General features: G+C 42.7%; 1 protein-coding gene across 1 annotated transcript in view; it reads right to left on the bottom strand.

Moving 5' to 3' along the window:
• WWC2 (WW and C2 domain containing 2) overlaps positions 1 to 25,198 on the bottom strand; it is a 136,827-nt gene extending 111,629 nt beyond the window's left edge. Inside the window, exon 1 of the mRNA XM_056855200.1 lies at positions 25,061 to 25,198. Coding sequence (XP_056711178.1) covers positions 25,061 to 25,191 — 131 coding nt within the window. The 5' untranslated portion in view covers positions 25,192 to 25,198. The remainder of the gene's footprint in view (positions 1 to 25,060) is intronic.
• Between the last annotated feature and the right edge of the window lie 1,562 nt (positions 25,199 to 26,760).

Raw genomic sequence — 26,760 nt, 5'->3', positions numbered from 1 at the left:
GCCTGTACAATCTTTATGTAACATTAAGTTGTTAACATGGACTGGTTATTTTGGCATGGGATCTGGAGTGGGAAATGTAAAAGAAAAAAAATCTTAAGAATGGCTTTTAAGACTGACCAATAAATCATTAAAAAATTAGACCGAAGTGTGCCCCATCGCTGAAAAGGTAGGTGTTTAAGAGGTAACGGTAAATATAAAAACTGATATGTCACTGGGCTTGATTTTGTGTTCCTCTCAGCTTACCTGGTAAATGTCAACATTTTCTGGTAAGTCACAAGGATCACGAAAAAACTGGTCAGAGGCCAAAGGCACTTTGTATTCTTGAGGTTTACCACTATGTCTCAGAACTATGCCAATGGTTTTCCTAAATGGGAAGAATAACGCGTAAATCTCAACATCCACCATGTTTCTGACAGCTGCACACAACACAGTTCCTGATTTGTGATTCAACACTAAGGCATGATAATCTACAATTTGAACTCTTCTACCAACATTTTCACTAGACGTCTTTTGCAGTCCAAGGAAGCAGATTCTCCATTATGGAAAATCCTGAATTAAACAACTGAAAAACAGAAGTTTTTAAAACTTCCAGAACCAGGAAGGAAATGAGTCGAATGATCTTACTCCTATCATATGACTTCAGTTCTCATATAGCGCTCTTCAGTACTGTGCCTTTTATTTGCAACTGGTTGAATTTATTTGAAATACTAAGTTTTCCCCAACTCACAACTCACAATGAGGCTTAAAGTCTGAGAAGCATAAAACATTTATGTAACAGGAAACGTCTAAATGCTATGTGGCCACTTCCTTCCTTCACACCCTCAGAAAATCTCTGTTGAGCATTTCAACAATTATAACAAAGCCAGCATTGTGACAACTCCAGACTAACAAAAATATGGCCCGGTTACTGTTATTTGCTTGCACCAATAACTGTAAATAAACCCAATCTCACTTCCTCAGTCCACTAATTAAAGTTGCTACTCTTTTCCCCCCTTCTTTTTTGCTCTTATCAAGATACGACATGAGGAGAGGCAGACCAACACAAAACTGCAGCAAGAGGGATTGCTGTCACAGTTCTGCTGTATAGGCTCTTCCACAAAAAAAGCAAAGGCTTGGGGGGGATGGGCTGTACTTCAGTGATAGAGCATCTGCTTTGTCTGAAGAAGGCCCCAGGTTCGATCCTGGGCATCTCCAATTAAAAAGATGAGGCAGTGAATTATTCAAGAGTAACATATTTCTTCGTATCTCACCTATGATGCTAACTTGCTTGCATATTATTAGTTCCACCTCCTTTCTGCATCCTGAAAAGGACTTTCAGGATGGGATGCATGCCTACAGTTTGTCTGATATGTGAAACCCAAAGCACCCAACGACAAAATACCCTATTCCAAAAATACACCATAATATGTAGTACTAGCTGCAGAGACCTGCCCTAACCTGGATACCCTAGGCTAGCCTGATCTAGTCAGAACTCGGAAACGAAACAGGATTAGTCCTGGTTAGTATTTGGATGGAGGGCCACCAAGGAATACCAGGGTCACTATGCAGAGGCGGGCAATGGCAAACCATCTCTAAACATCTTCTTGCCTTGAAACCCCTATAGGGTCACCATATGTTGGCTGCAACTTGATGGCAAAAAAGAAAAGAAAAAAGGCTGCAGGGGTTCTGCTAAGTCAATGAGTTTTTTTGTCACCATTCTCTAGCCCATCTGTCTTCGATGGAAAGATCTCTTGTCTGAGACTCATCATATTATTGAGGTTCCTGGTAATGTGAAGCATCCTCGATTTGCAAGGCGTTCTTATAAGAGTTCAGCAGCAATAGATATACTAGACATTTTATTTTATTTATTAAAACATTTATTAGCTGCAGTTCTAACTTGCAGCTCTCACGGTGGCTTACAATATAAACAAAACAACAGTTATAAAACACATAAAAGACAACAGTTTAAAAGCAACAGGAAGATCCCGTTGCTAAGCACCATCGGGAAACAAAAGAGATTGGTACCTTTGAATCAACCATCATGTGACAAAGGTGCAATCGAGACTAAAAAGATGCTCTTGCTGATCTCTTTCACAATGCTGAAAATGTGCAGGATTAATTGAACTAGTACCAAATTATCTTATCAGTGTAGTGTAGAGATGTCAAGCATAAGACCCCTGGGCTGGATCCGGCCCCTGAGAGCTCTTATCCGGCCTGCGAGCCAGCCGAGGCAGTAAGGTTGCCAGGTACCCGGTGGTGGTGGGCAAACCCCCAGTAATTCACCCCTCTGCCCGCCGACCACCTGAGGTCCGGAGGGCAAACGTGCACACGAGCGTTTACAACCGGACGTGCCGCCTCGCAAGGGGCCTTATATCACTCAAACTCTTAATTTTAGTGGTAAAGGGCTGCTTTACCACTCAAACTAAGAGGTATAAGGCCCCTCGCGAGGCGGCAATCCTGACCTCAGCCCCATAGCCTCCCACCGGAGGAGAGGGGGGACAGCCCTACGAGGCAGCCACCCCCGCACTCTCGATCTGGCCTGGCGAGGCAAGGCCCGGCCCAACCAGGTGACATTTATGCTATATCCGGCCCTCGTAACAAGTGGTTTCGACACCCCTGGTTTAGTATGTTAAAGAAGGCATGTGATTATTGTACAGCTTTATTGTGCAAGTGCTTCTAAAAGGGGAAAGGTGTGAGATGCTGTTGCTTTAACAGCAATGCACCGTAAAGCGTCTTAGCGCATCTGGCCAGCAGCATACCCTCCAGTCTCCAATTCCAAGTTTCAGTTGCTCTTCTGCTTTATGGTGATGCAGCTCATACTGGAAAAGTAAAATGGAAGGGAAGTTATCTACCTCCCCTTTCACAAACTATAGTTTCAGAGGGTAGCCATAATCTGCAGTAGAACGGCTAGATTTGAGTCCAGTAGCAATTTGGAGACCAACAAGATTTTTGGGGTGTAAGCTTTCTGACGAAGGGAGCTTTGGCTCTCAAAAGCGTATACCCACCCACCCCCAAAAAAATCTTGTTGGTCTCTAAGGGTGTTACTGCTGCTCCGCAAACTATAAAGCACTCCTTGGCCCGAGTTGGCATCCTGACAGGCAAATTAATTGAGCCCAATAAAAGTTGAAAACGCTGGCATTTTTCTCAGAAGTGCTCTGCAGGAGGGTGATTTTGGCAAAGCTTGCCTGCCAATGCAGATTAAGCCCTGGAATGTCAAGGGGTAGGGACCTTCTCTTGCTGCCAGGAACTAGTAATTCTTCTCCCAGACACCACCAAAACAACGTTCTCAAATTCGGAACATTTTTAGAAGCATTTCCCTTCCCCATGTCATGCAATGCCATTTAGAGAATCAAGTGCTGGTAGTATCAATTTAATTTCACCCCACAGCAGAGAACATGTACAGTTTTATACATATGCGAGGTATAATCAGTCAAGAATCTGCCCACAAAACGTTATGCTTGCGGAACTGCAACTGCTTTGGGTCTTGTGCCAACCAAATTGGTCTAGGAAAGCACAGTTGTTTGACAGGCCTCATTCTTTGTCTTCCTGAAACATTATTATACCTCAAACCTCAGCATGTGCACCTTCTCAGTTCTTCAAAACATGATTCATTACAGTTTTATTAACATTTAAAAAATGTATATCACACACTCTCGACCCTTATGGGGTTGTGTAGTTGCTCAAAATCAGAACACTTACAGTACAATGAAATGTATTTTTTTAATGTTTTAAAATGTTTTAAAAGTATTTTTCCCAGAATCAAATAGCCCCTGAAGTTGGCCCCTGTCCTAGCCAATTACACTCTTTCAAAATTGTCCCAATGTGACCTCTGCAGCCAGCCTTAACAGTAAGCTGTTACAGGGGTTAAGCAGTTGTCAAACTTAGCGCAGGGAATCACATATTATAAATGTGCATACCATGTTTCACTACGATGTTTCAATCTTCAAGTCTGGTACTGCATTGCATTGCATTTTCTGGTCCACTTGAAAACTGGTATTAAATTGAGGTTTGAATCTGAAATACAGAATATTGTCCCAAATGTGCAAACCAACTTTCATTCCAATATCTTAAATTTCAAGGGAATTGTAACACTGTGATGTATTTTACATTTTTCTCCTCATTTTGAAAACAGGTCCAGGGATCAAAACATACAATTGTGCCCTCAGTACTAGGGTTGCCAGGTGGGTGGTTTCGCCGGGCGATTGCCCACCAATCCACCCGGCTTAGGGTTGCCAGGTCCCTCTTCGCCACCGGTGGGAGGTTTCTGGGGCAGAGCCTGAGGAGGGTGGGGTTTGGGGAGGGGAGGGACTACAGTGCCATAGAGTCCAATTGCCAAAGCGGCCATTTTCTCCAAGTGAACTGATCTCAGTCAGCTGGGGATCAGTTGTAATAGCGGGAGATCTCCAGCTACTACCTGGAGGTTGGCAACCCTAACCCGGCTGCTCCAGGGGGTTGAGTGCTAAAGTGGCCATGGCTGGAAGTGACATAATTGCATCATGCGCAGCCTCACGCAATCGCCCTAGCCCCACCCCTAAAACCTTTTGCTACTGGAGAGGGAGGACCTGACAACCCTACTCAGTACATATACCAAACATCACTGCAATATCTCAGTTCTGGAGTCACAAACTACAAAGAAACAGAATGCTAAACAGGCAAATAAAACCTAACTTTGTGTGTCTTATACTGAAAAATAATTTTACCCCCATCTAGAACAGTTTTATTTAATTTATATTTGAAATAAAGTCTACCAAAAAGACTTTTCTTTGTTTTAAGGGTAACTTACACAGGCAGTATTAGAATTTCCAGCTCAGATGGGGACATTTTGGGCAGACACCGGCTCACAATACATCATATTCAACAGATAAGAAGAAAACCAGCATGTGAATATCAGTATTCCGTAGAATGTCCCTATCATATACTGGCAGGGTTGGCAAACACAAGTTAGCGTGCTGTGAAGTTAATTGGTAAAATAGAACAGCAACAAGTTGCAAACAATGGACTTTTATGAACAATAGTGGTATTAAACTATCATATCCACTATCTTACTCGTGAGTATTTACAGTAAAAAATACATAACGCAAAAGTACAGGGTCAGTGCCCAAACACATATAAACGATTCGCATAGACAGAGATATCGTCACAAGCTCAGAGTCCTTTCTGGAATACGTTCCATTCCTTTCCATTCATGAGGTATGTTAAATTTCACTTCCACTTCTACAGCAGTCCGGTAACCTTTCTGTTTCAGCTATGGAAGCCTTCCTCAGGGACCAACGCTAGCTGTTAATAACTTGCTACAGCAAGCGTTGGTCCCTGAGGAAGGCTTCCATAGCCGAAACTTCTGTAGAAGTGGAAGTGAAATTTAACATACCTCATGGACAGAAATGAATGGAACGTATTCCAGAAAGGACTCTGAGCTTATGACGATATCTCTGTCTATGCGAATCGTTTATATGTGTTTGGGCACTGACCCTGTACTTTTGCGTTATATATTTTTTACTGTAAATACTCACGAGTAAGATAGTGGATATGATAGTTTAATACCACTACTGTTCATAAAAGTCAATTGTTTGCAACTTGTTGCTGTTCTTGTTTACCAGGTGGTGGATGGAGATCTCCTGGTGGTGGATGGAGATCTCCTGCTATTACAACTGATCTCCAGCCAATAGAAATCAGTTCACCTGGAGAAACGACCACTTTGGCAATTGGACTCTATAGTCCTTCCCCTCTCCAAAGCCCGCCCTCTTCAGGTTCCACCCCCCAAATCTCCAGGTATTTCCCAATCCGGAGCTGGCAACCCTATATACTGACCATCCTAATAAATCTAGTTTTATAAATTACATCTCCCCACATTGCAAATCTGCCTTCTAATTTTGATGGAATGATGACATCTTGACATCTTTATAGTGTGGTTTTTTGCTAATTTTTTCATGGTGCAATAGGGTCGCTGGGGAACATACTGTTCAAAGGGATAGCCTTACTGGTCTGTAGTAGAAAAACAACCAAATGTGCTATGCATGCATCTGGTGAATTCGGTTTTAGTCCACAGAAGCTTATACTACAAGAAATCTGTTCTTTCCAACCTTTGAAATTGTGACACAGCATGGTAGGCACAGCCACAAAATGACTGCCTCTAAATAGCTGCCACAGGAGGGGGAGCCAGCCATAAAATGGCTTCCACGGCTTACCTTCAGTCACAAAGTGAATATCCTTGTGCTGTGGTGGCAGCTGTTGCCAAACCAAAATTTTAAAAAGTCTGCACAGCCTATGAATCTCCCACAGCTCATCAGAAGCTCTGCTGGGCAAAAGTCCTACCTGGTCCCACCCACTTTATAAAAACACTTGCCAGACACCGGGAGATGTGTCAGCAGGTATACTGGCACCCACGGGCACCATGTTGGGGACCCCTGCTTTACAGTGTCACCAAACTCTTGGTTGTTTCTAATATACTGCATTGTGTAATACTTCTCATAGCATTTTGATTTCACAGGGGAATAGATGCACATTACGCAGTCCAAGTGAGGACAACTCATTAAAAATTCTTCATCTGCCCTTCTTAAACTCACAAGGAGCTCTGAAAGAAAAATAATACAGGGGGGGGGGAGACAAAGAACACACATAGACCAGAAGGCAGGGAAGTGATCCCTGAGGCTTGCAAAGTGCAGATGTGGGTTTAGCTGGCCTTTAACACACTGATTCTTCTTTAGTTGTGGCCCCTGGATGACAGCCAAAGAGCTACTTCAAGGGGTCTTAAAAACACTTCTTTTCTGTATATCACAAACTGCTTTTTGAAATTGCATTCAATATCAAAAAATGGTTTACTGTGTGGCACAGAAAGGAAGCTGTTGTTCAAGAACCAACCCAAGCCCCCCTGGGGCAATGGAACCAATTGCCTGGCTTTTTCAACCCTGGCTTTTATATTTTTCCCCTTTCCCCCCCATTGTTCTAAGAACAGTACCGTATTCTAGAATGTTTCCTTCAAAGTCCACATTCTTGTTTCTCTTTGCCAGGAGGCTGATTAACATTAGTTACCCAATCCTCTATTCTTGCCTGATATCTATTTTTTCTATTTTAAGAAATTATATCTATTATATCTATTTTTTCTATTTTAAGAAGATTATTTATTATTATTATTACTACTACTACTACTACAGAACAGTTGGCATTTACAGTGTTTAGTGTTTTCAGATGTTCAAATCAGTTAACACATATAGCTGTAATCCTTAAATCCGGCCTCCTGCACCACCTCCAGCATGAGTGCTCGTGCCGACGTTCTGGGAGACGTTCCCAGGGCATTCCTGGGGGTGGGGAGGAGCTGCCTTTAGGAGGTTTCCTAACCCCATTCAAGCTCCAAAGCGCGCCATTTTGCAGGGGGTGAGATACGACTGCAAAATCGGGGCACAGCCCCGTGGAACTCTATGGGGAGTTCCACGGGGTATTTTGCTAAAAATAATTTTAATGTAATTTTTTGGCTTGCTGCGCTGGCAGAAGGCTGCTCCGGATGCGGTGCAGCTGCGCCGCCTCCGGTCGCCGTCTAACCACCCCACCCTTCAGGAATGGGCTGTTAATATGTTATCTAAACACTGATATATGTGGAGGAATGAAACTCCATTACACAAGTTGTTTTATAATAGCATCACACCTGAATTTTGAAATGGTGACGTGGCTTATGAGGCTAGAGCTCGCTCCACTCTTAACAGCTGAATCTCTATTATTCTTGATTACAAACAAAAAGTAAAAACTTGCTAGACAACTGCAAGTTTAAAGGCATTCCAGTTTCAAGACAGATTCCATACAAATGAAGCATGCTACTCTCTGAGGGTGGAAGTCAATTTATGCTGAACCTTGTAATTTATCATACAAACTCAGGAGACACAAATGAATGTCACAGCGCTATTTCTTCATATCATAAATATTGGAGTCTTTCATACATCTTTTTAAAAAGTACTGAGTTTCAAAAGGCTTGAATCAATTTTTTTTCCATAGAAAGTGTTACAAGACTCATGAGAAAATATATTAAAAGTCTCTTGTCAGGGAAAGAAAATCCCCTTCAGATCACTGATCTTTTAAATAATCACATTAAAGAGCTTTTCTATTCTTTTTTTTAAAAAAAGACAAACTATTAAAGTTAGCATATTTTGCAATGCGCAAATCTGGAGCCACTTTCCAAAGGACAAAAGGAATGCAATAGAGTCAAAATTAAGGTAGTTAGCTATAATTCTAAAAACTAACCATGAGCACACACTTGAAGTACAATCAAGTCACCTTGCAGCCCAGCGTTTAACTAATTCCACAGAGACATTCTCCATAAAGGGCTGAAATTAGTGGTGCTGATGCTAACTGACTGGCATGAGAACAACTTCCTTTACACCAATGCTAGAAACCTTTGAAGCAGACTCTGCAAGAATCTCAGATGCCTACACCTCTTGCTACTGGTGGCAACATAACTTCTCCCCAAACAACTACAATCACCTGGCCTACAACCACCAGGAGACTAGACAAGAAGAGTAGTGATATGAGGGGCGTCCATTGGCCACGGCGTGAAATCGCTTCTGGAAAAAACCCTGGATGTACTGTCACGCCTCTCTAGGAATCTCAGAAGACTCTATGGTACTACCATGGAGTTGCCATGATTCCTAAAGAGCTGTGATGTCACTTCTGAGTTGTCCCCAGAAGAGACATGCTATAGGCCCAATGGCCTTTTTTTTTTTTTTTTAGTCTTCTCCTACCACTATGAGTGGCAGTGGGAAATGACAGCTGGAGGCGAGGAATCCCCCCCCCCACTAGGAGGAAATTTGATATTTCTATCAAATGGAAAACTTACTTTAATTCCAAGCTATAATGCAGTGACAGGTAGGTCCTTAAGGCTGGACTTCATGCCCATACGGTCGCCTTTCTTTCCCATCCTTTTCAGGAGACTGAACCAAGCACTATTGTTTTTTGTTTTTTTCCCAAAACTTGAGAGGCAAGGTAGAAAGACATAATAGGCAAATACAAGGCCTCTGAAACAAACCTTTCCCTTGCAATTCAAATGTGTGGTTGGGGGATTTGTAGGGGAGCCTTGCCTCATGAGAAAAAAATGTCGATGCCCCTCAGAGCTAATCACAGAATAGCTATAGAAGTGGGCACTTGGAATTTCAGCACCCTCAACAGCCAAAATTTTAAAGTTGTCACGGCTTTCAATCATTTCTTCCTATCTAAGGATAACTCCCAATTGATCATTTTCACTCCTTTGCCAATTACATATAATGTCCTGACTGATTTTTCAACAACTTGCTTGCTGGCAGGCCTCTTGTGGACGGCAAAGGTAATAAGTAAAATTAGGTGCCTGTCCCAGATACAGAAATACCCAGCTGAGATACGGATTTTAAGTAGTTGCTCAAGCCGGCCTGACTTCTTCAAACTGCTTAGGAAGGGCAGCTCTTACGGGAGATCCTTAAACAACCTAGTAAATAAAGTTGGTTTCAGGTAGTCGGCTCAAGGTTGACTCAGCCTTCCATCCTTCCGAGGTCGGTCAAATGAGGACCCAGCTTGCTGGGGGTGAAGAAAGATGACTGGGGAAGGCACTGGCAAACCACCCCGTAAACAAAGTCTGCCTAGTAAACGTTGGGATGTGATGTCACCCCATGGGTCAGGAATGACCTGGTGCTTGCACAGGGGACCATTACCTTTTAAATGAAATACTAGCACTTCCCCAGATTATTTAAGGAGCAACAGTTTATAACATTACGCTGGGTTAGTTGCTGCTGTTGGTCTTTGCTGATCAGAGACTGCTTCACTGTAAGACTTAAAGTGACACCTGTTCATTTTTCTCTTCTCGAGAATGGACTTGCAGAATTTTTTTAAAGTGGGTTTGCCAACCTCCAGTACTAGCTGGAGATCTCCTGCTATTCCAATGGATCTCCAACCGATAGAGATCAGTTCACCTGGAGAAAATGGCTGCTTTGGCAACTGGACTCCATGGCACTGAGATCCCTCCCCTCACCAAACCCCACCTTCCTCAGGCTCTGCCCCCAAAATCTCCAGGTATCTCCCAACCTGAAGCTGGCAAGGGCAGTGGTAACACAATGGGCCAAGGTCAGTACAACTCAAGTAATTTAAAATTCTCACTATTTATAACTTTCCATTTAGAGAACCAATTAATTAGACATAAATCCGATGGGTTAAGAAACACTGTTAGAGTACAATGTAAAGCATTAACCTTTAGCTGTACGTTGGGAATTGCAAGCAGGATGCATCCTGACCGAAGGTGAGTCATATATGCAGTAACAACACTATAACACTTTATCTTTAAAAAGAAAGAGATGAAACACACACACCCAGAGAGGAAGGTGACTAGGTGCAGAGGATGGAACAGAGTTTCTTTGCTATTAATTATTGCTGAGGAAAAGAATTTCAACAGGTAAAACTCTGTATGATGATGTGTTCATGCCAAATTTCCTTGCTTTGTGTCTGGTTACCTTTAAAGGGGGGGGAGACTATCCTGGGTTTCAGGTTGGGTTAGCATCGGGTCAGGGGTCTGAAAAGTTTGAAGACTGCTGATCTGAAGACCAATAGTAAGTTGGGGAGTTAAGAAAGGACCTGGCACCCATGTTCTATTATAAGAGGTACCCAGGACCTTTGAATCCATACTGCTAGGTCAAACTCTGCTTCTCAAAAAAATTAATCCCACAACTTGATGAGCAACTAATCAACAACCAGGTCGATCCCCATGCCTATTTTCATTGCCTGCCTTGAGGACTTCTCTGCTGAAGTTAAAAACAAGATAAACACAACAAGAAGAGCACAGTCAATGAATGGTTTCATAATAAATGCGAACCGCTAAAAGAGCCCACGTGACCGAGAAACAAAACATAAGACGACATCGGATTACTAAATGAGCTACGGATATTTTCTCAGTTGTCACACTAAACCACAGAAACCTAAGTGAACAGGGTTTATGCTTCCTCTCTCTCTCTCCCCCCCCCCCAATAAACACTCTAATCATCTGGATACTATTTTAGGAATGTTGTAGAAAACATGTCAGATGACTATTAATCTCTATAGCATTCCTTTGTTCGCACTAAACAACTCCAGTTCTATTAATGGTTTATTGTGTACCTGTGTTTCCAATGCAGAACATCTTCTTCTGTGTTACAGTTTACTCTACAAGGCAAAGTAATAGCTTTGCTAGTGTAATATAGTAGCCCATGCCCTTTCCACACACACACCTCCAACAGGCTATTGCACAGGGGAGTTTCAAAACCAGCCATTTCAGTACATTTTCAACCATGGAGTTGTTTATGTGGGATTAGGAATACCAGAAATTAATTCATGGTTCTTAAATCAATAGCTTAACCTCAAGCTTATTTACTTTGGCAGGAAATGTTATCCACCCACATGCCTTTTGCTCATTATCTTGAATCTTTTCAAGAAACTGTGTGCTACCTGAGAAATTCTCCCATTCCCACATACCTAAAATAATCTAGGCACCACCGTTTTATTTATTTAAATTATTTATAAACTGTGTTCTGCATAAACAGAAAGAATTCAAGATGGCACACAACAATATAAAACTTCAATCCAAACCACCTAAAAATTTAAAACATCAACAAATAACAATAGGCAACCCAAGACAGAGCAGCAGAAAAACAGTAATATGGTGAATAAAATTAGCAGCTAAAGCAATCTAAAGCAAGCAGAATTAAAGAAAGCAAACTAAAAATAGCTATTTCAACAAAGGGGCTTGGTAAACAACAAAGATTTCATTCGACAACTAAAAGATCAGATGCCAAACTTAATCATTAAGTTGCTCAGAGGTAAAATCAAGATGAAGAAAAGGGTCCATAATTATTTAGAGCTTTTTTCCTCCCTTTGAACTCACTTCAGCCTCTGATTCACTCCTTGAACATTTAAGACATACATGAAATAGGGGGTTATCTCAGCAGAAGTGATTCAAGCCTGAAGTAGAATAATGAACTATGGTACACTGCAGAACAGCACAGGAGTTGTATACAACTACAGAAGTCATGCAAACTATGTGGAGGCAGATAAGGGTTGCCAACCTCCAGGTAGCGCCTGGACTTCTCCTGGTCATTACAACTGATCTCCAGACTACAAAGATCCATTCCCCTGGAGAAAATGGCTGCTTTGGAGGGTGGACTGTATGGCATTATACCATGCTAAGATCCCTCCCCTCCCCAAACCCCACCATCCACAGGCTCCAATCTCAAGTAATTTCTCACCCCATTGTTGGCAACCCTACTTAGGTCATCTTAAAATTACAAAACAAGTAAACCACACTTAAATAAAAGATATAGGGCATGAGCGGAGCTGTACATACTCTGAATGAAACTAAAGTCTCCACGGCAAACCCATTTTGAGCTATGGAAATCTGAATTAAAATTATTTAAACAAGCTTGTATTTATTTAAATCATTTATTCTGCTCCTCATGGGAAGAGCAAATAATTGCAGAGAGTACTGAAGCACTGCTTCTTGATAGTTCAAAATCTTGCTCGGCCCCAAATCTTTCTCCTCAGAATTTAACAAGACACTGCCAACACATTAAGCCCAACTTCACATCTTTAAGGAATAGGACTTCAAGAGCCAGTGTGGTTAGTGTGTGTCGGACTAGGATCTGAGATACCCAGGTTCAAATCCTTACTTCTGCCATCCAAACTCTCTGAGTAGTCTTGGACCAGTTACTCTCTCTCAGCCTAACCAACCTCCCAGGGATGTTGTTAAGGATAAAATGATGGCGATGAAACTTTTATCAACTGCTTTGAGTCCCCACCGGGAGAAAAGTGTTATAAATATCTAAATAAAATAAGTACACAATTTAAACACAAATTTTACTAAATAAAATACAATAAGAACTCACTTTAAACAAAAGTTTACTAGTTTACCGTAATTACATACTGAGGTTGCCAACTGCCCAGGGGAAAAGATGGCATGGCCTTTAAACAGAAAACAATGTTTTTCATGGTACGAAGCTAAAGCCAATTGACACAATTCAAATTGTAATTCGGGGACAACTACACAGACTGATACAAAAGCTGGCAAGTTCAAATGATATTGAAGCTTTTTAATTGTGAAAGAAGCTGTTACGCACAAAGTAGACCATCCAATTTGAACAGTAAAATCTCTTCAATGTGAGCTGAACAAACCCCAGCGAATAACACACGGTGCAAAAGAAATACAAATTTCCCTTTGACCAAAGGCAGATGACTGTAAATCACTGTACAAAATGGCATGTTTGCGTTCAACAAGGAAGTTTCATACCGTTCATATCTGAAGTGAAAAATACAGTACACTCCCTCTTCAAGACTGTGTTCTATGGTTACCACTAGTTATAAAACTACTTCACTCTTTATTCAACAGCAGTCAAGTATAATACTACTCCACATTGTACGAAGTTACTCTTCCATACCATTCACTGCTAGCCGTCTCCCTCCTTGGAAAAAAAAATGACACATCATGCATCTCTGCACAGAATCAGAATCAAATGAACTGTTCCCTGCGTCAAGTGCGTGAAACATGCAGACCATACTCTGCCTGATTGTCCCCTCAGGTGTTTTTGTGAAGTGTATGGACTCCTGTTAGAAATCTGACAAGAGGAACGTTTTAAAACATTCTTTGCTCTCAAGGCTGCACACGAAGTTTCAAGCCATAAATCAGTGTATATTAAAAAACTGTTACCCAATGGTAATGCATGTTTACCCAGAACTGCTCAATGAGTTAAATGGAATTTATTACTTGAACAAGCATGCCAGGATTTCAAGTTTAATCATTACAGGCATAATATTTTTACTCTCATGATTCCTGTAGTTTGCTTCACACATTTTAAAAGGTTGAATTGCAATGAAGGGTTAGCCACACCTAAGTTCTTGGACAAGCCAGCTGAAAGACAGAGGACTTCTGCAAAATATTATGGAATCTATATTGATTTTAATCTATGAACAAAATATGCAGATTTCTCCAGCTCACGGTATCTGTCCAACCAGCTCTCAGTGTTGAGCAAGCCATCTACCTCGTCATTGAACTATGCCATAAAACTCTAGATAAGAGAGTCTTACCTAGAATTTTGTGGCATCGTTCAAATAGATGTGCATCTCTGTCAGAAAGCAAAGGGATCCAAATATGAATCAAATTACAGAGCCAGTACTCTCACTGTGCCCTACAATGTCACCATTCAAAACTGCAAATTTTGCTACTCACACATACTCATCACATTGACTCAAAATTAAGGGCCAAACTAGATAAGAATGGATCTTCCCTATTTGCTTAGCGGTCATGGCACCTGGGGAAGGAGAATTTGCCCAACCTGAAATAACGACATAAACTATTTGCCCCACTGGGAGCTGAAAAATCCAAGCTAGCTGTATGCTTGCTCCCCAAGGGACCCCCATTTGATGGGGGTGCATTTCACATCAGGAAAACAGTGCAAGATGGAGAAAAAAATCTGAATGAGAGCCTCCAGTGTTTGCTATGGACCAATTACAGATGTTCAGAAGATCCATTCATAGATCTCCCAGCAACTCATCTAGTTTTGCCCTAATTCCTACTGATATAATTATGGTAGCCCAAACCTAGGCCGTTCACCTCCTTGGGCTTATTTTTGAATAACGGTGCTTACTCCAAAACCTGTGTGTATGGGGATGTAGTCTTAAACATCCCGACATTTACTAGGCAGACTTTGTTTACGGGGTGGTTTGCCAGTGCCTTCCCCAGTCATCTTCCCTTCACCCCCAGCAAGCTGGGTACTCATTTACCCACAATAATGCACTTCCTAACATGGAATCTGGGACCAGGGCTTGAAATAAACCAAGATGCCAATTCTGTCCCGATTTTCACTCTGAAAACACAATCACCAGACCTAACAACACCATCTCAGGTTCATTCACTTGTTCATATTCCAACGTTATGCAGGCCATGAAGTGTCAGCAATGCCCTCCCACTCTCTAGCTTTGACAAACAGGTCGGTCCCTACGCAAAAAGGGGAGGGCATAAATCTGGCATCAAAAATCAAAACTCAAAAAACCAAAGGAAGATCATTTTAATCTTCCAAGACATTCCACTGCTGACCTAACAGTGGCAGAGAAGCTCCCAGGAGAGACTACAACATGAGATTGCTGAACGAGTTCATTCAAGAATTCAGAACAATGGACACCGCCTCCCTGCCAGGGGCTGAACATAGGATTGTTATCTCAGTACAGATGCTAATTTTCTGCCCCTAACCATTTCCCTCCTGCTCTAATCAAGCTAATCAAGAGGTACATTTTGCATTGTACCTCTGCATCCTGACACCTTTCTTTGCAACACCCCTCCCATCTTCTGGGATATAAAGACTCAAGGATCTCCATTCCTATTTGTATCTGACGAAGGGAGATTTGGCTCTAGAAAACTTATACCCCCAAAATCTTGTTGGTCTCTAAGGTGCTACTGGACTCGAATCTAATATTCTTTGGTGTTCAGTTCTGTGCTCTATGATATTGTTAAGACAGTTTCACAATGTACACTATCATCAGTGAAAAAAGGTTAATGGGCATAAAGTGAAGTCATCACATCTTCAACCATTTAAATATTACGGCTGTGCAAACAACAGTTTGATTTTGGCACTTGAAGCCCTGTCTGTTTAGTTTATCCTCAGCAACCTTTTGTGAAGTAACTGACATTTTTATTGTTACCAACGATATTTGCTAAAGAAAGCTTTAAAAAAAAATACAATCCAGTTCAGGGTCAGCACACTGCCTACTTTCCTTTTTATCAGACACTGTAGTGATATTCCTTACCAAACTAGACATGCACCATAAGACTGAAAAATTCTTTTCAGATATGTATTTGGGCATGCATCTGGTAATCACTTCATCAAGGGTATGGATTTCATTTCTAGCACATGACCTATCTATTACATATGTATCGCAAAGATTTTTACCCTGCCACTCAACATACCGGTAAGTTCTCGGAGTAGTTTACAAATGCAATACCATAACAACAATATAATCTCTGAGTAGTTTACAAATGCAATACCATAACAACAATATAATCTCTGAGTAGTTTACAAATGCAATACCATAACAACAATATAATGGGGGGAATCTAGTTCAATGTTAAGATCATTAAACCAGTAAAACCTAAATAAAAAGCAACACACAGGAACAGTAATAAAATGTATTTCACTTCATCTCTGCAGCTCGCAGAGAGCCACATCTGCATTTACCATCAACCAAAAGATCCACATTTATTCCCATCCCTAGCATGAGGATGCTCACAGTTTACCACTTCCTTTGGCAGCGGCTGTTTCAATGGGGGAGCCATCTGCCAACCACACACCCCGCAGGCCTAGGGCCATGCCCACTTCTCTGAAACAAGGAACAGGTGCCAGATTGGGGAACAATGCTTGGAGGGGCCACAAGTGGCATGTCAAAGAGTCACATGTGGATTCTAAGCAGCTGAGCATCACTGATACAAACAGTAGGAATAAAAACAAACAAATTAAAAGTACAAGCAGTAAAATTACAGTGGTCTACAATGCCGAAACAATTGCCTAAAGGGTTGGGATCCATCCAGCTTTTCTGCAAGTGAAAAAAAGGAGGGGTCCCCTTTTACACATGGTCCCCTTTTACCACTAAAACAGGCCTGAACGCACGAAGATTAAGTGGGATGGGGGCTGTACTAAGGAGGAGAATTACACATGATTGAGTGAAAAAAAATTGCTGGCTCCAATCCATAAAATCCATTACCACTTAAATCATGAGTTATACCATGCATAGGAGAAGGACCTTCAGCTTTTGCTCCTCATGCCATTTTCACAAACTGCAATGGCTCTGGAACTGCTGTTCCTCCTCTTGGGAAACCTGTGTGTAATGGCATCTCAATGTAAGTTTCCAATCAGAGCAAATAACAGTGCACACCTCATGTAAACTGCACCTGGGGGAGGGACTGGAGCCCCTTCTCCATATATGTTATGGCTGCAATCAGAATAGCACCCATGCCTGCCTAGGAGACAAAGAATGCCCCAAGGTCATGTAATAAAAAGTTCTTGTGGCAGCCACATGGACTTTGTATCATATTGTGTGAACTGTGTGTGTGTGTAAAGTGCCGTCAAGTCGCAGCCGACTTATGGCGACCCCTTTTTGGGGTTTTCATGGCAAGAGACTAACACAGGTGGTTTGTCAGTGCCTTCCTCTGCACAGCAACCCTGGTATTTCTTGGTGGTCTCCCATCCAACTACTAACCAGGGCTGACCCTGCTTCACTTCGGAGATCTGACGAGATCAGGCTAGCCTGGGCCATCTAGGTCAGGGCTGTGTGAACTGGCCCTTAGTTTTTCTCCAAACTGCTTACCTACCAGATCCCTCGCCTTTATCATCCAAACAAGGTGACATGTGTGAACTTAAAGTAAGGGTGGAGTAGGAACATTCCACTTCCAACCAGCACAGGTCAAACACATTTATTTGTGATGTTATATTCATATATCCATTCTTCTTTCATGATATAATCTCCCACCCACCCCCAATTCATCTGTGAGGAGAGCCATATGAAATTGTGTTGTGGTGGGAAAACTACTGACATTTCAGCAAACCAGATGTGCTTGACCCCCTCCCACCTAACACTAGTTCACACCAACAGCAGATGAAGTCGTTAATCTGTTCAATTGAGGGAAAAGTTCTATCCGGATTTCCACCAGATACATTAGGCCTGTTTGCAGAGAGATTTTTTCCCTATGGGAAACATTTCATCGTGCATTCCCCGACTTACAGTATGAAGTGATATTGTCCAAGACCAGTTTTACCATCTTGGCTTCTTCATGACTGAACTGCACCAAGATTGCATATATATTCTTATAACCATTCTGCTAATATACATTTTATTCTGCTGATCCATGACTTTAATAAATTATTGATTGAGTGTACTGGACCTGAGTCATGAATAAGATCAGTGGCTCATATTTCTCTCTCTCTTTTTCTCTCAGCTCTAAGCAAGAAAAACCTAACATGTCAATTACCTGTTGACATACAGACATATTATGCTGCTAAAACTAAAGTAGTATTCTATGCTAGGCCATGAGATTTGTCTCACTCATTATTAAAACCTTATCACAACAACAACAATATCAAAAGAACAATGTTAAAGTAGCACAGAGATATCAGGATTCTTCACCTGCCCCCAGGCTAGTAGCAGAAGATATAAAATATTAGGTAGGTATGATATATAATATGAAGGTGGATTATACAGAATCGGACCTTTGGTCCATCAAGACCAGTATTCTGCCTGGCAGTGGCTCTCACCAATCTCTGGGCTAAGGCAGACATTACTTCAGCCACAAGATACTGCAGGAGGGATATTTAAGAAAGGAAGATCAGAAGCCAGGAGGAATGTTCCTCTTGGAAAGGACATCCCCAAAGGCCATTTTACACTCAATCTGGCTCAATTCAAGATTTGAAGCCCAGTGGGGGTAAAAGAAAAAAGAAAAACTTCTAAAAAGAACTAGAGGGTATGTGGAGGGGAGAACGGTATGCAGGGTTATGGTTAAGTACCATCTCATTCATTCTTCCCTGAAAATCTCCTCAATCCCATTATCTCACAAGAAGCTGGGACTATGCATTTCTCTCTTATTGTCTAGTTCGGCCCTCAAAATAAGACTTTTTGCAGTTCTGCTACCTGAGATTCTTTTAGCTGGGATATTAGGGGCTCATCCTGTAACCTTCTGCATGCAACACATCCAGCTGCACAGTTATGGTCCTGCTGTTCATTTTTGTGCCTTATGTTTCATTCTGGAAATTGCTGCATGGACAACTGCCATATCACCGCACCCTGAAACCTACTTGCTTGGAAGAATGAAAGCAATGGGACTCACATGCAATCAAAGGGTAAACTGTACAATGAACTCAGTGGGCAAATCCTAAGTATATCTGCATGGTATCGAGCTGTGTGAAGAATGTTCTAATCCACAAAAGTTTATGCCACACTACATTCATTTGTTTTTGAGGTACAACTAGATGCTCTTTTTTATTTGGCTATAACCAATTGACATGGGTGTGCCCCTCTGGGATTTGTGGACCATGAGGATAAAAAGTCAGGATCAATGCCTGAATATATACTGAACTTATCTGCTTTTTACCCTTTGTGCACATAGTTCAGTCTCATAGCTGAGCCACATACATTAGTTATGGATTATCTCAAGTACCAAGTGCAACCATACCTCTTTCTGTTTGTTTTGTAACAGTGAATAATGAGATTGACAAGCATTAATGGAGTTACTTCAAACACTGTCTTCTATGCTGTTTAACAAGGACTTCACTTCATCAGCTCTTGCGAAAGAAAATACAGTCACGCTCAGGACCAAAAATGTCTCAAACTTCATCTCACGCTTCAGACATTAGGAAATTAACAAAAGAAAGAAAGTTATAAATCCAAACTACACATGGTGAGAAATATAAAATGCACTTCATATAGATCAATTTTTTAAAAAACACCTCATAATTGTAAAGGTGTGTCTACAGCTCTGTTTAAAGAATAAAAGCCAGATACTTATAGGATGAATGTCCCCCACGTTTCCAAGAAAAATCAGCTTTACCAAATAGTGATGTTAACAACAGAAAGCCAAAACAATATTTAACTTGAACATACCACAATCTGATACACACTATTATAATTTGTATTTTCTTTACTCAGGCATATTTTTTTGGTAATCTATTTTGTAAACACAATTTAGAATGTAAAATAAACTGAAGACAGATTTAACTTTGTCAGAATTTTACCAGTCTTAAATGAAATTGCTTACATATGCAGAAGAACACAGTACCATTATCCTCCCCTGCAAAGTCTACCACGAATAGTTACATTACATCCTAGCAATATTACAAAGTACACAGAAAGTCAAATAAGAATGGTACAGGATAAATACAATTAAATTCCAATATCACACTTGTAAGTCTTTATTTGTTTACAAAATGTATACCCCACCTTTCTGCCCCCACAAGAGCCACCAAGGCAGCTAACAAATTAAAACATTCATAATAAAATCAATTGTGAAAACCTTTAAAACCCCTCACAAAAACAAACATCATTAAAACAATTAAAAACAGCTATAATACATACAAAGACATTAAACCGACAATTAAAACACAGGAGGGATCACTGCCAAACGAAACAAAAAAGTCTTCACCCACTGGCGGAAGACGGCAACAGAAGGGGACAGATGAATCTCCTGGGTGAGAGTTACAGAGGTTTGTGCCATTACCAAGAAGGCCCTCTCCCGGGTTCCAACCCGCCTGATCTCAGAAGGCAGGGGCACCCAAAGTAGGACCTCCAAAGATGAACATATTAGTTGGGCGTAGGGTTGCCAACCTCCAAGTACTAGCTAGAGATCTCCTGCTGTTACAACTGATCTCCTACAGATAGAGAGTAGTTCACCTGGAGAAAATGGCCACTTTGGCAATTGGACTCCATGGCATTGAAGTCCCTCCCCTCCCCAAACCTTCCCCTCCTCAGGCTCTGCCCTAAAAACTTCCCGCTGGTGGCGAAGAGGGACCTGCCAACCTTAGCTGGGTGGGTTTATAAGGGAGTAGGCAGTCCTTCAGGTATGTTGGTCCCAAACCATATAGGGCTTTGAAGGTCAACACCAGCATCTCAAATTGTGCCCAGAAGCTAATTAGGAGCCAGTGTAGATGGGCCAAGACTGGAGTGATATGGTCCCAATGATCCACTCTAGTCAACATTCTGGCTGCAGCATTTTGAACCAACTGAAATTTCCCCACGCTTTCCAAGGGCAGCCCCAAGTAGAGCACATTGCAGTAATCTAATCTAGATGTAACCAGGGGATGAACCACAGTGGCCAGATCTTTTTTACCCAGAAAAGCCACTCTGTTTCTGTTTCCACACAGGAGCAAAAAAAGTTGCCCCACCCTAGTGTGGAAGCATTAGGGAGAAGGGTTGAAGTAAGCAGGAATAGGGTGTCCACATGCTCTGCTGCCAGGCTGCTTGCTTCTGTCCCTGTCCCACTGTCATGCTGAGGCTGTAGCTCAGTGGTAGAGCATCTGCTTGGCAAGCAGAAGGTCCCAGGTTCAGTCCCTGGCATCTCCTGTTAAAGGGACTAGGCAAGCAGGTGATGTGAAAGACATAAGAACATAAGAAAGGCCCTGCTGGATCAGACCAAGGCCCATCAAGTCCAGCAGTCTGTTCACACAGTAGCCAACTAGGTGCCTCTAGGAAGCCACAAACAAGATGACTGCAGCAGCACCATCCTGCCTGTGTTCCACCGCACCCAAAATAATAGGCATGCTCCTCTGATACTAGAGAGAATAGTATGCAGCATGACTAGTATCCGTTCTAACTAATAGCCATGCATACCCCTTTCCTCCATGAATATGTCCACCTCTACCTGAGACCCTACCTCTACCTGAGACCCTCTGCGGGTCTGAGTAGACAACACTGACTTTGATGGACCAAGGGTCTGATTCAGTATAAGGCAGCTTCATGTGTTCATATGTACCAAAGTGCTGACACAATGATAATCATGCTGCCCTCCAGCGGTCCAGCCCCCCCCCCTTCACAGCTGAGCTGCTTCAACTACGAACCTTTAAAAAGCCCAATAAAGGGCTGGAGGTGGGGGGAGAAAAATAAAACTCAGTTCCACCATTCCAAGAGTGGAGTTTAGCTCTGCTCCCCTCCCCGAACTGGCTACAGGCAGAGTTTAAAGAGGAAAGGGGAGTCAGCTTAAAGGGGAAAGCCCTGGGAGTCCCCGTGAATGATGCTCACAACATCATGCGGAAGTAAACCTCAAAAGCAAGGCATGCTTCGTTCCACCTGGGGGAAAATCCCCACATGGTAGCCTCTGACACTTTGCACGAAGCACGCAAAAACGTCCAGTGGGCAAGCACCAGGGCTCTGACACCAGCAGGACGTGTCGCAGCCACCCTTTCCCCATTTCACCCAGGAAATATAAACCAAGGCCTTCATGAATAATTTAGACTGGTTTGCGCCATAAATTTATAATGCCTCTTATTAGTTTGAGATAACTGGATTTCAGCGGACTTAATAAGATGAACACTACAGTCTGCGCTGTGGGCAAATTAAAACTATGTATCTGTATAAATCTGTAAAAATGATAGGCTGAGAAAGAGGAGTTTCCTTTAAAAAGAAAACTTCCAAGCGATAACATCTCAGATCTACAATACTGTGCAGTTACAATAGATCTGATTAAATAGAAACTTGAGCCTCTCGAAAAGAAATAATTAGTTATGAGAAGTCTGAAACGTAAAACGACTCCAGACATTTCCCCTCTTTATTTTAAAAATCTCTAGTTTGAATTTAAAAGACTACAGAAGACAGGGAGCATCTTATAACCTGAGTGGGGGGGGGGATGAAAGCACCTGGTGAGGCCTACCTCTAATATCCCAGGCACGAGGCCTGTGGAGACTTTCCAGCCTGCAGCTTCTTCCCAAGAACCCCACTTCTCCAGAGAACCGGCTACAGATCTGGGGCTCTGTACAAGAAAGCTGCCAGCATGGGTATTTATTTTGGTTTTTTAAAGCCAAACTTTCAGAATACAGTTCAAACCTGTCATGTGCCAAATCTCCAATTCCAAAAACCGAGCAAACTGTCTAGCCTTTGCTTGTTGCCCTGGCCAATTCCAGAGAAAGATGGTTACAAAGGTTTTGTTCCAAAAGAATAAAGTCAAATACATTCTAGTGTAATGAGTCAAGATTTTTTTTTTGGGGGGGGGCCACATTCTCCAAATATCTGGCTGGACCTCCAGCACCTCTGTAGATTTTAAAAAGGAAATATAACACCAGTTTCGCAGTTTCGTTTAAAAACTATGGAGATCTTCCTGTCATTTGAAGGCTGATCCCTTCAAATTTCGGAAGTTTTAAAAGAACAATAAAAGTTTTATGAAAAGTTAATAACAGAGAATTTCAGCCTGCCAAGTGTTGACCTTTAAAAATATATATATATCTGAAGATAGTCCAAGGCCCTACTTGCCGTTGGAAAAGAAAAGTGGTGGGGTTTTTGCCCCAGTCCCATTCCCAGGAGCGTCGGCCTGTCCTCCCAACTCTGCTTTCCACTTTCCCAGCTGTGAGGGCTCACTTTCACTCTCTAACACGCAGGCACACACGATGCACACCCCTCACCAGGGAAGAAGGCATGTCAGAAAAGACATGTGCGGGCACTTTCGCACAGCCCAAATAATGCACTTTCAATCCACTTTGAAGTTGGCTTTTACTGTGCGAGCTGGCAAAACCCACTTGCAAGTTGGGGCAAGGTTGACTCTCCATTGGTCATCTCCACGACTGGACAACTGGAATTGCGGGCGGGTGGAAGGAGCCTCAGATGACTCGTCTACGGATTTTGGGAGGTTACCGCACTTTGTATTCCCAGCGATGTATTAAGAGTTTGAAAATGTTGTAAAAAACATCGCTTTAAAAGGGTTTTTGGATACCACGGCTTATAAATGGTTGGAAGACATCTTCACAGCTAGAGGGGCCAAAGTGCGAACAGTAATTTTTATAACGTTTTCAAACTCTCAATACATCGGTGGGAAGACATAGAAAGTGCAAACAGTATTTTTTATAACGTTTTCAAACTCTTAATACATCGGTGGGAATGCATAGAAAGTGCAAACAGTGTTTTTTATAACGTTTTAAACTCTTAATACATCGCTGGGAAGACACAGAAAGTGCGAACAGTATTTATTTTTTATAACGTTTTCAAACTCTTAATACATTGGTGGGAATGCATAGAAAGTGTGAACAGTGTTTTTTATAACGTTTTCAAACTCTTAATACATTGCTGGGAAGACATAGAAAGTGTGAACAGTGTTTTTAATAACGTTTTCAAACTCTTAATACATCGGTGGGAAGACATAGAAAGTGCGAACAGTGTTTTTAATAACGTTTTCAAACTCTTAATACATCGCTGGGAAGACATAGAAAGTACATTTTCAAACTCTTAATACATCGGTGGGAAGACACAGAAAGTGCAGTGTTTTTTTATAACGTTTTCAAACTCTTAATACATCGCTGGGAAGACACAGAAAGTGCGAACAGAGTTTTTTATAACGTTTTCAAACTCTTAATACATCGGTGGGAAGACACAGAAAGTGCGAACAGTGTTTTTTTATAACGTTTTCAAACTCTTAATACATCGCTGGGAAGACACAGAAAGTGCGAACAGAGTTTTTTATAACGTTTTCAAACTCTTAATACATCGCTGGGAAGACACAGAAAGTGCGAACAGAGTTTTTTATAACGTTTTCAAACTCTTAATACATCGCTGGGAAGACACAGAAAGTGCGAACAGAGTTTTTTATAACGTTTTCAAACTCTTAATACATCGCTGGGAAGACACAGAAAGTGCGAACAGAGTTTTTTATAACGTTTTCAAACTCTTAATACATTGGTGGGAAGACACAGAAAGTGCGAACAGAGTTTTTTATAACGTTTTCAAACTCTTAATACATCGCTGGGAAGACACAGAAAGTGCGAACAGAGTTTTTTATAACGTTTTCAAACTCTTAATACATTGGTGGGAAGACACAGAAAGTGCGAACAGTGTTTTTTTATAACGTTTTCAAACTCTTAATACATCGCTGGGAAGACACAGAAAGTGCGAACAGAGTTTTTTATAACGTTTTCAAACTCTTAATACATTGGTGGGAAGACACAGAAAGTGCGAACAGTGTTTTTTTTAATAACGTTTTCAAACTCTTAATACATCGGTGGGGATACAAGTCCTGTTAAGGGGCCCTGAAAGCGGGCTGCAAGTGCGCTATCTGGGCTGTGCGGAAGGGCCCGGCCGTCCAGCCTCACCCCGACCCGCATTTCCTTTCGGGGGGAGGCTGGAAGGAGGGGAAACCCCCCCCCCCGACACACACACACACCAAACCCCCGGGGCAGACGGTTGTTGTTATTATGTCTTATGCAACTGCACGGGACCCTCCCTCGCCCCCCTCCGCCTGCGGCGGCGAGCAAACTCCTGCCCAAGTTGGAACAACAAGCGTGGCCGTTGCCAAGTGCCCCGCGCGCCCTCCTCGGCATGCCTGCGCGCTTCTCTCCCCCCACCCCACTTATGCACCCAGCCCGGGGCCAAAGAGGACACCCACCTGTCCCGGGGGTCGATCCAGCTGGTCTGCTTGGCGTTGTGGTCGACGTAGAAGACCTTCCCGTCGTAATCCCGCGCCTCCTCCCAGCCTTCGGGTAAGGGGAGCTGCCCATGCCCCGCTTTCCTAGGCATGGTGGCGGGTGGGGGGCCGCCGCTCCATAGGGACGGAGGGGGAAGGAAAAAAAAAACAAGGAAGGAAGGAGGGGGGAGCGGGAAAGGGACAGAGCTCCCCCTCTTTCCCCCCCCTCTTCCTCCTGGGGACGGGCGGAGGGGGGGCAGACTCGTGCAGCGGCTCAGGAAACCCTCCGGGGTTTCAGTCCACCATGTCTGCACAGCCGCCTCCGCCTTCAGTCCGTGTTAGCGGCAGGGCGCGCGCGGGGGGCGGGGGTGTCCGGGCTGAGCCGCCGTCGAGGTTCCGATCCCCGGGGCGGGGGGGGGGCGAGCCGGGCTCGGCCCCCGAGCGGCCGCGGCGGTGGCAGCAGGAGCGGCCGCTCATTAGCATGAGATTAGCATCCATCTCATCTGCATGCACATTCCTCGCCTGTTGCATTCCAGAGCGTTAACCCTGTCTCTGCCGCAGGGGGAAGGAGGAAAAAGGGAGTGGGTGGGTGCGCGCGTGTGTGTTAAGTGCCGTCAAGTCGTTTCCGACCCATGGCGACCCTATGAATCAATTGTGGAAAAGGGCAAGAGTCCAGTAGCACCTTAAAAACTAACAAAAATATTTTCTGGTAGGGTATGAGCTTTCGTGAGCCACAGCAAAAACCACTAACAAAAATATTTTCTGGTAGGGTATGAGCTTTCATGAGCCACAGCTGAGCTGTGGCTCACGAAAGCTCATACCCTACCAGAAAATATTTTTGTTAGTCTTTAAGGTGCTGCTGGACTCTTGCCCTTTTCTACTACTGCAGATCTGAAGAAGTGAGCTGTGGCTCACGAAAGCTCATACCCTACCAGAAAATATTTTTGTTAGTCTTTAAGGTGCTGCTGGACTCTTGCCCTTTTCTACTACTGCAGATCTGAAGAAGTGAGCTGTGGCTCACGAAAGCTCATACCCTACCAGAAAATATTTTTGTTAGTCTTTAAGGTGCTGCTGGACTCTTGCCCTTTTCTACTACTGCAGATCTGAAGAAGTGAGCTGTGGCTCACGAAAGCTCATACCCTGCCAGAAAATATTTTTGTTAGTCTTGAAGGTGCTACTGGACTCTTGCCCTTTTCTACTACTGCAGATCTGAAGAAGTGAGCTGTGGCTCACGAAAGCTCATACCCTGCCAGAAAATATTTTTGTTAGTCTTTAAGGTGCTGCTGGACTCTTGCCCTTTTCCACTACTGCAGATCTGAAGAAGTGAGCTGTGGCTCACGAAAGCTCATACCCTACCAGAAAATATTTTTGTTAGTCTTGAAGGTGCTACTGGACTCTTGCCCTTTTCTACTACTGCAGCTCTGAAGAAGTGAGCTGTGGCTCACGAAAGCTCATACCCTGCCAGAAAATATTTTTGTTAGTCTTTAAGGTGCTGCTGGACTCTTGCCCTTTTCCACTACTGCAGATCTGAAGAAGTGAGCTGTGGCTCACGAAAGCTCATACCCTGCCAGAAAATATTTTTGTTAGTCTTTAAGGTGCTACTGGACTCTTGCCCTTTTCTACTACTGCAGACAGACTAACACGGCGACCCACTGTGAATTATCTCCATGAATCAATTGTCC

Source organism: Euleptes europaea, chromosome 9 (genome assembly GCF_029931775.1).
Source record: "Euleptes europaea isolate rEulEur1 chromosome 9, rEulEur1.hap1, whole genome shotgun sequence".
NCBI lineage: Eukaryota > Metazoa > Chordata > Lepidosauria > Squamata > Sphaerodactylidae > Euleptes > Euleptes europaea.
This window is presented reverse-complemented; position numbering and strand designations above follow the sequence as displayed.